A 13,527-nucleotide genomic window follows, 5' to 3' on the forward strand; every position below is an offset into this window, starting at 1 on the left:
TACATAATGGCCCATCTCTGGGAACCGTGCCTCCCAGGTAGTGAGCATTAAGCTAAAATACCTTTTTTTTAGCTCACAAGATAACAACCTGACCAGGCCCACCTGTGAATGACTGCAGGGAGGAAGAGAACCTGTTTGACTTCGCCCGCCCTCTCCCGTTTTAGTATAAAAGAAGCCTGAGTTCCAACACAGGCAGCTGGTTCCTCGGGGGCAGAAGTCCACTCTCTTCTCGGTTTGCTGTGTCTCCAAGTAAGTCTTCACTCCTTGCCCCAACAAGTCATCTTTCGGATTCATTGGCCTGTCCTCTGCAGCGTGCACCAGGAGCTTGGACTCGGTAACACTAATGTTTTGGTATATACTTTTTAAGACCTTTTCTTAGGCAAATACACCGTATCAGTATGTCTTTCTTCTTTTAATTAAAAAACGAATTCATATTATATAAACTTTATTTTATAACCCATCCTTTTACTTATACTACGGCCCTTCCCCCAGAAACACCACTGTCTCCCACTTGCAGCTTCTACTAGTCAGGCCTTATCCTCTGAGCCCCCGGCCGTGCCGGAGACCAGGTTCCGGCCCCACCTGCCAGGCCCCGGGGCCGCCCCGCCCCCGCCGCGGCCAGCTTCATACCCGGCCCCGCACCCCGCGCTCGCTGTCACCGGGGGCCCGTCGCTCGCGGCTCCTCCGTGCGGCCCGTTTCCGGTGGGGCAAGGGCGTCTCCGCGGCTGCCCGGCTCCCGCGCGCTTAGCACCGCCGGCGGCGGCCAAATGCAGGCGGAGCGAGGAGCTCGGGGCGGCCGAGGACGCCGACCCGGCCGCGGCCGGCCTACCGGGGATCGCGACCGCGAGCGGGCCGGCGCCCCGGCGGCGGTGGCGAGAGGCGGCGGCGGGGATGGAGGCGGCCGCCGGGGCCGCGGCAGGGGCTTCCGGGGCAGCCGCGGAGGCCGAGGAGGAGGAGGTCCGCGAGGCGGCCGCCGAGAGCCACGAGGCTGGGGCGCTGGGGCCAGTGCGCCGGTAAGAGGCGACAGCTGGTGGGATCCTGGTCGGGGTCGGGGTCGCGGCCTCGTGGGACCGGGGCTGGTGTGGGTCCAGGCCCGGTGGGGGTCCGGGCCCAGAGTCAGAAGCCGCGAGCGGCGTGCAGGGAATGCGCGAGCCGGACGGCGGCAGCGCCTGCGCAGGGCGGGCGGAGGGCGGCGGGGGCGTGCGCTGGGGTGCACACGTGGCGTGGGGGGTGGGTGTGCGTCCCTTCCTCCCTCTCTGCTGGGCTGCGCTGAGGTTCAAGGCCATGGGCTTCCCCCGCCTGCCCAAGAGGTCTTGGCCCAATTATTAAAGAACCCAGCGGCCGCGGCTGTGTCCGCAAGTCAAGGGGGCCGGTTGGGTTCGGGTGCGGGTGTCAGTGTGATTAACCCTTTTGGGGTAGGGACAACCAGGGCTTGGTCTCCCAGTGCCTAACCTCACAGGGAGACATTCCTATTATTAAGAAGGGAGGGATTTGGGGGTCAGTTTTGTTCACTGCCTGTGCAATGCGTGGCACACAGTAGGCACATAATAAATGTTTACTCAGTGAAAGAATGACCCCGACAAGCTGGACTCTATAGTATTTGGGGGCGGGATCGGATGCATAGTTCTCTTTTTTTTAATAGCATAGTTCTCTTTCATTGTATATGTGTAGGAATCAGGGGGTGGTGGCCTTCGTCTATTTGAATTTTCTATCTGTAAATGTTTCAGCAGTCAGGTCTCAATTTTACTAGCAATATAATCGGCCATATTCACACATTCATAATTGGAAGTGTCTTAGAGCTTGGAGCAGGGAATGGTTTGGGGGCAAACTGTTACTCTACTGATACCCTAGCTAAAGGAGTTAAATTACTTTCTTTATGAGCTGTTCTGTTATTTTAACATTTGTAGTACAAAACTGTCTTTATATTTTGAATTCCCATGTGCATAGATTAAAAAATTATTTTGGGTTGAGTTAAATTTCCTGTTACTGAAGTATTGATATTTGTAACATCTTAAGGGCATAGTAGGTAGGATGTCCCTAAAGATAGGAGTTGTGTACAGAAGTAGAGTTGGAAAAAATACAAAACTTAAGTGTGCCATATTTAACCTTGTTAGGATTAAGGCAGGTAATAAGTAAAATTTGAGAGAGGTATGAAGAAATTCTTAGAGTCAGCTCATCAGGAAATGAAGGAAACTGACCAGTCTAGTGCACATTATATATCACATCTTGTTTTTATAACATTATTTACCTATATAACTTTATTACAACTTAATTTTTTTAGTAACTTGAAAGTTGTTTAAACAACTTGATAACAAATTTTTTATATGTATATTTTATAAAATCTTCATTTTTATAGGTTAACTGACTTGCCTAAGCTGTTGAAGCCAGTGGCAGAGCTGGGATTTATACCCAGCTGCCTTTGACTTGACTGTGTTTTATCTCTTACATTTTTGTGAACCAATCACTGCTTTACGGAGAATAAAGGGGACACTCCTTGGTTGCAGGGATCATGTTTTAACAGTAATTGTAGTAATGGTACCTTTGGTATTTGGTCTCTGTTGAACTAAATTGAATGAAATGATGGTGTATCATTTAGAGATGAATAATGTATTTTTTGATTTATGCTAATATTGTAACCATTGTATTAAAACTTTAGGCTTTTATCCTTTTTTACAATGGTCTGAAAAATTCCATCTTGTGTTTTCTTTTAGGATTTTCTCACTTCACAGTTTAATGATTCAGTGTGTCAGTGAATGTAGATGCTTTGCACAGTGCCTGGGGCATAGCTGCAGCCACTGTTACTACCACCATCATATTTTTAGGCAGAGGTGGATGAAGAGTGGTTGGAAAGATTATTCCTTCATTTTGGTTTGGGTTGGTGGCCTGTAAGGTCACTTCCACATCTCAGATTCTGAAGTGCTCTTCCTGTTTAGGCTTGCTAAGAATACCATTTCTTGGTGCCTAAAGACTAAGTGGGACAAGGTTGATTAAGGTGCCTGAGGCCTCCTTGCTCTCATAACTTGTGGTGCATTTGTGCCCCAAATGGAGATTAATTGAAATGATTAGAAAGAAAAAAAGTTCACAGTGGAGTTTTAGCTGTGTAAGGACCAGGTACCTAACTCCAGAATTGAATACTGTCTATTCCCTTTGCTACCGTAGACTACTACGGATACATGGCTTATAAGTGGAAAACAGGCCAAAATAAAACTAAACCAAACAACTTCTTGATATGTAATACTCCAAGGTAACTTAGTTGAGTACATTGCATCTGCTAGTCTCTTGCTCTTAAATCATTTCCTCTATAGATGGTATGAACCCCAAGCCTATGGAGTTTGGGTAAGCATGTCATAAGGCTAATTATCTTCATTGAATACCCACTAGGTGTAATATTATACTTAATGCAATCATTAACTTAATACTAAGCAAATCCTAGTATTGGGTTTTTTTTAATATTTTTGATGAACTGTCAAAAAAGTCAAGGCCTATTGGCAGTCCTTGGAAATTTTTTTCTTCCCTGTAATATTAATAGTAACTTACATTTATTGAGCACTTAGTATGAGATGAGAAAACTGAGGCACAGTTAGATTACTCACAGTTAGGAGAGCTTAGGTGATTTACCCAGTATCACTCAACCACCAAATTAAGGAGTCTGAATTTAACCCAGGCATTTTGGCTCCACAGCTGAATCTTTTAACTACTACCCCAAACTGCATCTGGAGTGATTCAGAGATGTGAAGAGCGGATGTATGGAAGACTTGAGTGATACCTGTTTTCCTGATGTTTTGATATGATTATAGGTTTTAAGGTAATACAGATACCATATTCAATTATTGTGGGTGTCAGATCTTTGCTTTCTTGCTCCATGTTAATGTGTCAGCTGCTCTTATTCATTTTTTTAAATAAATTAATTTTAATTTTTTTTTTTTTTGGCTGTGTTGGGTCTTTGCTGTGCGCGGGCTGTCTCTGGTTGCGGCGAGCGGGGGCCACTCTTCGTTGCAGTGCTTAGGCTTCTCATTGCAGTGCTTCTCTTGTTGTGGAGCATGGGCTCTAGGCGCACAGGCTTCAGTAGTTGTGGCTTGTGGGCTTCAGTAGTTGTGGCGCATGGGCTTAGTTGCTCCGCGGCATGTGGTATCTTCCCAGACCAAGGCTTGAACCTGTGTCCCCTGCATTGGCAGGCGGACTCTTAACCACTGCGTTACCAGGGAAGTCTCTGTATTGACTTTTTAAATAGAAGTGTCACATCATTCTTATGCATGGAGTCTAAATACTATAGTCATTTAATATTCGCCATCATTATCTATTTTTCCACCTTTTGCTTTTTTCGATGTTATTATTTTTTAAAATTTTCTTTTCAAGGTTTTCTGTTTTTAAAAAAAATTTTATTTTTGGCTGTGTTGGGTCTTCATTGCTGCACACGGGCTTTCTCTACTTGTGGCGAGTGGGGGCTACTCTTCGTTGCGGTGCATGGGCTTATTGTGGTGGCTTCTAGTTGCAGAGCACGGGCTCTAGGCATATAGTCTTCAGTAGTTGTGGCACAAGGGCTCAGTAGTTGTGGCGCACGGGCTTAGTTACTCTGAGGCATGTGGGATCTTCCCGGACCAGGGCTGTAACCCGTGTCCCCTGTATTGGCAGGCAGATTCTCAACCACTGCCACCAGGGAAGTCCCTCGATGTTATTTTTTTCTCCAGTTTGAGTTATAAATGATGTATAGCACTATATGAGTTTAAGGTGTACAGCATAATGATTTGGTGTACATACATCATGAAATGATTATCACAATAAGTTTAGTGAGCAACTGTCATCTCATAGATGCAAAATTAAAAAAAAAAATTTCCTTATGATGGGAACTCTTAGGATTTACTCTGACTTTCATATATAACATACACCTGTGTTAATTATATTGCTCATGTTTACATTATATCCCTAGTATTTATCTTATAACTGGAAGTTTGTACACCACCATCCATTTAAGAATCACATTAATATTAACAGTGAGAAGACTTACATTATTCCTTATTCTTTTTAACTTGTTTTTTAATTCCACATCTCCCTTAGAGCTTGACCCAGTGTAATATATATATATATATATATATATATTTTTTTTTTTTTTTTTTTTTTTTTTGCGGTATGTGGGCCTCTCACTGTTGTGGCCTCTCCCGTTGCGGAGCACAGGCTCCGGACGCACAGGCCCAGTGGCCATGGCTCACGGGCCCAGCCGCTCCGCAGCATGTGGGATCCTCCTGGACCGGGGCATGAACCCGTGTCCCCTGCATCGGCAGGCGGACTGTCATCCACCGCGCCACCAGGGAAGCCCGTAATATATTTTTGAACTTGAAAATCTTTTAGTGATTACCCTTTTTGCTTCCTTGTAACAACTTGTGATTTAAAAAAATGTTCTGTAACCTTAAGGCTTGGGTATAAATTTTTCTTTTAGATTAAATTAAAATCACATTGATTTATATACAATCTATTTTAATTAGCAGTTGTTAAACATGTAAAATTTTATGTAAAAATATCATGTAAATGATCTTTTTCCCTAATGAGTTTAGTTGGGTATCCATGAATGAATATTACTTATTGCCTGAATGAGACAGGATTCACTGTCAATTCTCTTCCTAATTTTTCTTTTTATAGGTGTAAGTACTGAGAAACATAGTTCTCATAAATTGGTAGATGGGACTGGTTGGAGTTTTGTCATGTAAGTGTCACTCAATTCTTTGAACACCTTTCTGATTATATGCTGAAATCATTACTGTAAAACATTTGAATGATCTGTCAGCTGACGACTAGATTAGGTCCTCCTTCAATTTTGTTGAAAACAAGGAATTGGAAACTACTGATTTGTGAAAGGTCTCAATACTTTCCCAGTATCTACACCTGTATTTCATTACCCTTTGCTTGGGCTTCAGGGAATGCACCACAGTCAGACTGAGAATGGCCGAGAAGGGGTTGCCTTGTCCTCAGGTGCTAAGTGTCCTGTATTTCTAAGATAGACTGCTCTTAGGAAAGAATATGGACATTGAATATCTGGAACTGGAACTTGATTCTTTTAAAAACGTGCTTGTTCAAAAACCCTTAGGAAAATCTATATGACCCCCGCCCCCAGGCCTATGCCTGCTCCATCAGGGGCCTGCTGAGATCACATTACTTACGAGCTCTCCTCCCTATCGGGAGCCTGTGTAGAGCCCTGTGAAAAAGGGTAGTACCAGGGAAAAGAGGAAATCGATATGTGAAGGCTCTGCTAATTGCACTACTGTCAGAAGGCCCTGTTCAGGATCTCCTTCTTAGGGATGATTTCCCCTCATCTCCTCGTGACCTGAACCCTGTCTCTCACTGAGTTCGGTGCCCCGTCTTTGAGCTGCCTTAGCCCTTGACTTTCTGCTTTGTCCTAGAGGACAGGAGCTTGTGTTGTTCACTGTTAAATTGGAAAAAAAAAAAAAATCACATTACTTACTTTTTTTTTTTCTTTCCTTAGTAAGATAGTTTATTGCATGTATTCACCCAGAAGGTTGGAGCGTTTTTGTTTTTCTGGTTTTTTTTGGGGTGGGTTTCACACTATGCAGAGTATGGTTTCCAATTTTTTGTCATTCTTAGTAGTGTTACTGTCTCTGATTTAAACTAGTGCTAGAATGGAAAATGGCAAGCTCATAATTCAACACGGCTACATTTCCTGGGGAATTACGTAGTAAGCCTTTTCTGCTTTTTCCTTTTTTCTTCAGAAAAAGTAGTGATTATGTTTCACAGTACCGGTCACTGTGCAGGTGACCTCTAGAGAGGCTGTGTAAGAAGTCATTTGGTCTTAGCCACACCACAGCATGACTGACAAGGCTTTTTTAAGAAATTAAGTGGTTGTAAAGGTGTTTTCTCTTCAGATGCCGCTATTTCCTGATGCACTTTGAAATACCAAAGGGAGAAATAAAGACCATACTGACACAATTATTTCTATTTTATAGAAGCTCCCAATTAACTTATTAGGGCACTACATTCATTCTCTTTAAAATTTCTTTTTCTTTTGTTAGAGCCGTTTGTGCGTGTGTGTTGAGGTACCAAGAATAAATTCTTTAATACTTTTTCCTTTTGGGTGGAAATAATCAACAACTTTGTTGGTCTGAATATTTTCTACAGAGTTTTCATGGGGCAGTGCATTGATAATTGTTATAGATAATATCACACTTTGAGTGGATTTTGTCAAAGGGTGTTGAGAAGTACAAATTGATATGCTTAGTTTTATCCTGATGTTGCTAGGATGCTGTTTTTAGAATTTGACTAACCTGATGTCTGTCAGCCTTAAATTACTTAAAAGACAATTTCTGTAAAGAACAGTACTCCCAAGGATGCCATTTCTACCATCCATGCACATCATTGGTATGTGCACATAGCATGACAATTAAAAAATTTGTAAGAGACTGATAGAATGAATTCCCCATTGTACATATTTAATTCGCCTTTTTTCTTCTTGCTATTAAGGACTGATACAAATACGTCTGATCCATATTTCTTTAGTACCAAGTCAAACCTATACTGAGGGCTAGCAAACACATTTTAATATTAACCTAAGCAAAGTATTGGGGTGACAGGACTGTTGCCCCCAATTCATATATACTCTTGGATTATCAGTGCTGTGATCCCTCCATTTCTGTGTTTAGCTGTGGGAAGTTACTAGCGCTGGGAGATTTTGTCAATGGATGTGTATTTTGTGAAATAATTAGTCGCCAAATTTAGATGTCTGTAGTCTCTGGCTTGAAAGGACCATTAACAGCTGCATTTTGGGAAAATGTAAAATACTTAGCCTTCTCTCTCAAAGTCTAATGCAGTGTGAATTTCATTTAAATCATGGGTTTGGCTCTGTGGTTCTATTATGAATCTAAAGTTCACCTCCCAGTAGCTGGATTCACGATATTGAAGACTAGGATATTTTGCTCTCATTTTTTTTCTTTTACTACAATGCTGATGATAAAATAACATGTCTTTGTTTAATACTTGGACTAACTAACGCCTAGTCTTATTTTATACTACTGAAGAAGGCTTAATCCCTGTTGCAGATACACAAACTTCAGGTCCTTCTGAAGAACTTGTGAGTTCTCTGGGAGCAAAGCCTGATTAAGAAATGAGTATTTTTCTAAAGGCAAAGCTTGGCTTCCTATTTTCCTTTACTGTCCTTCACCCCACTCCCAGGTTGTATTTTGGTTTACTGCTTCTTTTTTTATGTCAGTAGTATTATGATTTTGTAGAGCAATTCCTATTAAGTTTCTCTTAATTTTTATTTTATATTGGAGTATATTTGATTTACAGTGTTGTCTTAGTTTCAGGTGTACAGCAAAGTGATCAGTTGTACATATACATATATCCTTTTTCAGATTCTTTCCCCATATAGGTTGTTACAGAATATTGAGTGGAGTTCCCTGTGCTATACAGTAGGTCCTTGTTTACCTATTAAGTTTTAAAAAGTATTTTTTTTCACAGTCAAGAGAATCATTGAATTAAGAGGTTAATAGAAAATGTTATTTTAAGAGCAATTATTTTATGTATATTGGAGGGGAAAATTAAGCAGATAAGTTGGTTTTTCATTTTTACCGTATGGAAGTAGACTTAAAATGGAGGGTTTTTAGACAGAATTGGCAGGGAGGGGAGCTTCAGGTTTGCACCTCATCTGTTTCCTGAGTGGCTTCGTGGGGGCAGGGAGGAGAGGGGAAAGTGCTGTTGAAGCCTGAGGATGGGTGTCCATGCTGGTGGGGGCATCATGGTGATCCCATGTGGGATGGGGTCTCTGAAAACATAAGTATCAGAGTTGAAGCATTATGGACAAATAGGAATTACTGTTTCAAGGTGGTAGATAACAGGACTTGAGAGACAAATGAATAGTTAGGGTATAACTTCTCAAAACCCACCTAAGTTCTGCTTTTTGCCTGTCTCTCTTCCTTCCTTTCTCTCCTCCCCGCCAGCCCCCACCCATGTTTTTTGTTTTCTGTTTTTTCATTTTCCTGTCAGAGGCTATATCACATGGCGGTCAGTGATGCGTGTTTTGCAGTGTAGCCGACTGGTTACAAACCTACCTTCCAAACCCCTACTTACTAGTTGTAAAACCTCAGGAAAGTTGCATAAGCTTTCTGAAACTCAGTTCCCTTACCTGTAAAGGGTGACTAAGAGTGTCTACCTTACAAAGTTGTAAAGATTGAAATTAGATGAACACAGTCAAAGGTGGTTCTTTTATCTACAGTCTTGCTGCTGTCCTCCCTCATGCAGAGTGTTAATCTTCTTAGAGTATGCAGGTCAAATGCAAAACTACACTTAGTCACACACAGGAACTTACAGATGTATAGAATATTTAGAATTTATATTACTTATTGAATAAGGTATTATCTTTTTTCATTTAGAATTTCCTTAAAAGCTTTGAAGCAGTAAGTCTCCCAGCCTTTACTGAGAGGCTCTGTGCCTGTGTTTTTGGGTATGTTTTCAATGCTCTATCAGGAAATTTACAGCTCTGCCTTAACGTTCACTTCCTGCTTGTGCAGAGCCTCAAGGTTGGCCTGAGGGAAAAGATTAGGGCCTTCTCAGATCTTTCCTGGGCATGCCCACAGCTTTGCACATGTGCGTGGCCTCCTAGATTCTCAGGAATATGTCAAAGCTTTACAATGCCCTCTTGGGCATCTCATTCTCCAGTTTTACCTTATAAGTTTCAGCCTCTTTTGAGCCCACCTGGTATCACTGCCTCAAGTGGCTATGATTTTAAACTTTTGCTGCTGATTTTTTTTCTTTTTTACAAACTTCCTGGTTATATGACTGTTTACCCAGGGTGAGTTCTAAGTCTGCTCAAATAAAAACAAGATCTGAGGGCTCCCCTGGTGGCGTACTGGTTAAGAATCTGGTTGCCAATGCAGGGGACATGGGTTTGAGCCCTGGTCTGGGAAGATCCTGCATGCTGTGGAGCAACTAAGCATGTGTGCCACAACTACTGAGCCTGCGAGCCACAACTACTGAGCCCACACGCCTATAGCCCTTGCCCTGCAACAAGAGAAGCCCCTGCTCACTGCAACTAGAGAGAGCCTGCGTGTAGCAATGAAGACCCAACACAGCCGAAATAAATAAATAAAATAAATTATTTTAAAAAAAGAGCAAGATCTGAGAATGGAGCCTTTCACAGAGCTTCCAGAAAAGTCAAATAGTGACAGCTCTCTGGGGATGGGACTTTGGCAAGCTCTTCTACCCTATCCAGTGGCTGCAAGGCTGCTGGTTTTCACAGTCACCATTGTAGTGAGGCTTTTGGTTTTCAGGGCTATTGTAGAGCTGGGTAGAGTGGGATTGGAATAAGCAAGTTGCTGTTCTTACAGAAATTTAGCTGTTTTCCTTGAATAAACACTCATTGGGTTGTTGCAAAGTTTTGATTAATTTCCATAGTTCTGAAAGTGTTGGTTTTAACAATTTTTTGTCAGTGTTCTTGTTGCTTTTGTGGCAGAGTGGATATTCGGAAGTCCCTACTCCGCCATTCTGGAAGTGCTTCTATCCTACTGTTTTTTGAAGCAGCCGTTGCTACTCTTTCTAATTGTTGGAAACTTCTTTTTCTTTTTGTGACAAAACTTGTCTTCCCTTAACGCTGTTATGTGTAGGACAGAGTTCTGTTCTCTGGAACAACAGAATTTCTTTTTTTTTTTTTTTTTTTTTTTTTTGCGGTACGCGGGCCTCTCACTGTTGTGGCCTCTCCCGTTGTAGAGCACAGGCTCCGGACGCGCAGGCTCAGCGGCCATGGCTCACGGGCCCAGCCGCTCCGCGGCATGTGGGATCTTCCCAGACCGGGGCACGAACCCATGTCCCCTGCATCGGCAGGCGGACTCTCAACCACTGCGCCACTACGGAAGCCCCAACAACAGTGTTTTTGACTGAGCCAAAACATAGGAAGAATTCCCTTGAGACTAAAAAAAAAAATGCCCTGGGGGACTTTTTAATGTTTAATTTGAGAGACTTTTTTTTTTTTCCTGAAACTCAACTTGGGATTGACCACATATAGTCAGAGTATGGTAAGTAGGCAAAAATGAATGATTTTTAATTATTTAGTCAAATATGATATTTTATCATTTTATGAGACTATTTTCATGATTGATTCCTCTGAAGATTTTGGCACCTAATTTACAGTTTATATTTTTTAGTACATCCTGGGTGACACTCACTTACATGGGATTGATACACACCACATCATGGTCTCTATCATGTGATTTCTTCAATTCTAAACTTCTCAAATTTGACTTCCAATATTCCTCCCTATGTTGTCAAAATTAATCTGTTTCTTTTCCTTCCCTTTTGTATCAGAGATACAGGTATCTCCTAAGATCAAAAGTTCTACCTGTTCTGTTAAATAACAGAAAAATACCAAGAAGAAAATAAAAATTATGTGTAATATCATTACCCAGAAATAATCAGTCAACATTTTGCTGTATGGTCTTTTGATATAAAACTGGAAAGATGTCATGATAAGACTTTAAGGAAAAAAGATAATATGTATTTATGTCAAAATTATAAGATGTGTACATTCATTTAAAATCCTGAGAGGGTGTGAATACGTATCAAGCTATTAATCTGTGTTTGGAGTGGGGAAAATATAGGGACTATGTGGAACTTTGTCTTTCTCTTTATTCAAATTTTTTATAGTTGTATATTATTAGCAACATAAATACATTGCATTTGAAAAGAGGATTCTACAAATAAACTTTGATTAGAAAATATGACAAGATGGGCAGGCAAGATGATGCATATACAAATAATAGGGATTATCTCTGGGTGAAGGGACTGTGTGGTGTCATGCACTGTACAAAGGACTTTGTGCGGAAGACAATCACTTTAGTTTGGACAGGTTATATTCCTGTCCCTCTCCTATTTCTCTCTCTCCACATACACACACACTATTGTTTTTTTAACATCTTTATTGGACTATATATAATTGCTTTACAATGGTGTGTTAGTTTCTCCTGTATAACAAAGTGAATCAGCTATACATTTACGTACATCCCCATATGTCCTCCCTCTTGCCTCTCCCTCCCACCCTCCCTATCCCACCCCTCTAGATGTACACAAAGCACCGACCTATTTTGTTTTTTCTTAAAGATTTTATTTTGAATCTTTAAGAGTGAATGGTAGACATGATGTCCCTTCATCCCTAAACACTGCAGTATGTATTTTCTTTTTTTAAAAAAATTAATTAATTTATTTTTGGCTGCGTTGGGTTTTTGTTGCTGCTCACAGGCTTTCTCTAGTTGCGGTGACTGGGGGCTACTCCTGGTTGCGGTGCGCGGGCTTCTCATTGCGGTGGCTTCTCTTGTTGCTGAGCTTGGGCTCTAGACATGCGGGCTTCAGTAGTTGTGGCTCCTGGGCTCTAGAGCGCAGGCTCAGTAGTTGTGGCGCATGGGCTTAGTTGCTCTGCAATGTGTGGGATCTTCCCAGACCAGGGATCGAACCCGTGCTGCCTGCATTGGCAGGCAGATTCTTAACCACTGCGCCACCAGAGAAGCCCTGTATTTTCTAAAAGCAAGGAAATCTCGTACATAACTATAGAACAATTATTAAAATCAGGAAACTAAATTGATACAATACTATCATCTAACTTGATTGAGATTTTTCCAGTTGACCCAATAATGTCCTTTATTAGGCTTTGAATCTTGAGGAAATGACATATAGATGTAGGATAATTAGAGATTATTTGCTATAGCAATGATCATGGCATCCTCACTATTTCTGTTAGGTGACTGAGTTCTTAGTTGCTCGTTTCCTGCTTGGGTGTTTTGGGTTTTTTTTTTTCCCCCAGCCTCTAGACTTCTTATCTATTTTATAAGCTACTCGAAATTCTTTTAGTAAATTCATTTGCTGCCCAGGTTTGCCAGAATTGATTTCTATAGTTTGCAACCCAAACTTTGACTGATATATTACATTTCTCACACTCTCTGGTTTTCAAAATCTTGTTCATCCTCACATGCTAGTTCGAATGCCACCTTCAGTGAAGCTTCCAGTTTTCCTCAGTTAGCAATGTGGTACTTTGTAAATAGAGCACTTATTTTTAGTCTTCATTTTATTATAGTCAGTTATTTACCTGTATGTCTCCTTCATTAATTGTAAGCTGCTTGAAGGCCTGTACATGATATAGCACTGTGGTGTTCAGATGAGTGATAGGATTTATCAATAGAAGGTAATTTAGAAGGTAAATGGAGCAAGCTAGAGAGTGTGTGTTTTTAGACAGTGTCATTTGGGAGTTCAGGTCAGGGGAACCCTTTATGTTTCATTTGCCTTTGTTATGCTATTTGAAGTACCCTTCATTGGTGGTTGAGAGCTCAGTAACTAAAAAGTTATTGCTCTCCCAAGGGCCAGATCTACACAAGAGCTTTAAATCACATTGGATTTTATATTTTCCTTGTTCTAAATCTTTTAAACTTTCCAGTGTAATGCAAACCACAGATTTTTTAGACTGTGAGAATAAAACAGGAATTATAGTATCCAGAGGTCTTATACGTATAGCGCCCCTTTTCACTATTTTGTTTTCTATTATGT

The 13,527-nt window shown here is 41.4% G+C and overlaps 1 protein-coding gene across 3 annotated transcripts in view; it reads left to right on the plus strand.

Annotated features, from left to right (window-relative positions):
* The first annotated feature begins 200 nt into the window (after positions 1–200).
* Positions 201–13,527, plus strand: part of AVEN (apoptosis and caspase activation inhibitor) — a 203,522-nt gene continuing 190,195 nt past the window's right edge. For 2 of the 3 annotated variants that reach the window (XR_013825582.1, XM_079909602.1), the window contains exon 1: positions 201–1,013. Coding sequence is in view for 2 of the 3 variants with exons in the window: in XM_079909602.1 (XP_079765728.1) it covers positions 768–1,013 (246 nt within the window). In the remaining variant the exon portion in view is untranslated. Of the gene's footprint in view, positions 1,014–11,001; positions 11,013–13,527 lie in introns of those variants that run through there. The other variant, XM_079909603.1, reaches the window with a different exon arrangement.

Source organism: Stenella coeruleoalba, assembly GCF_951394435.1.
Source record: "Stenella coeruleoalba genome assembly, chromosome: 2".
Lineage (NCBI taxonomy): Eukaryota > Metazoa > Chordata > Mammalia > Artiodactyla > Delphinidae > Stenella > Stenella coeruleoalba.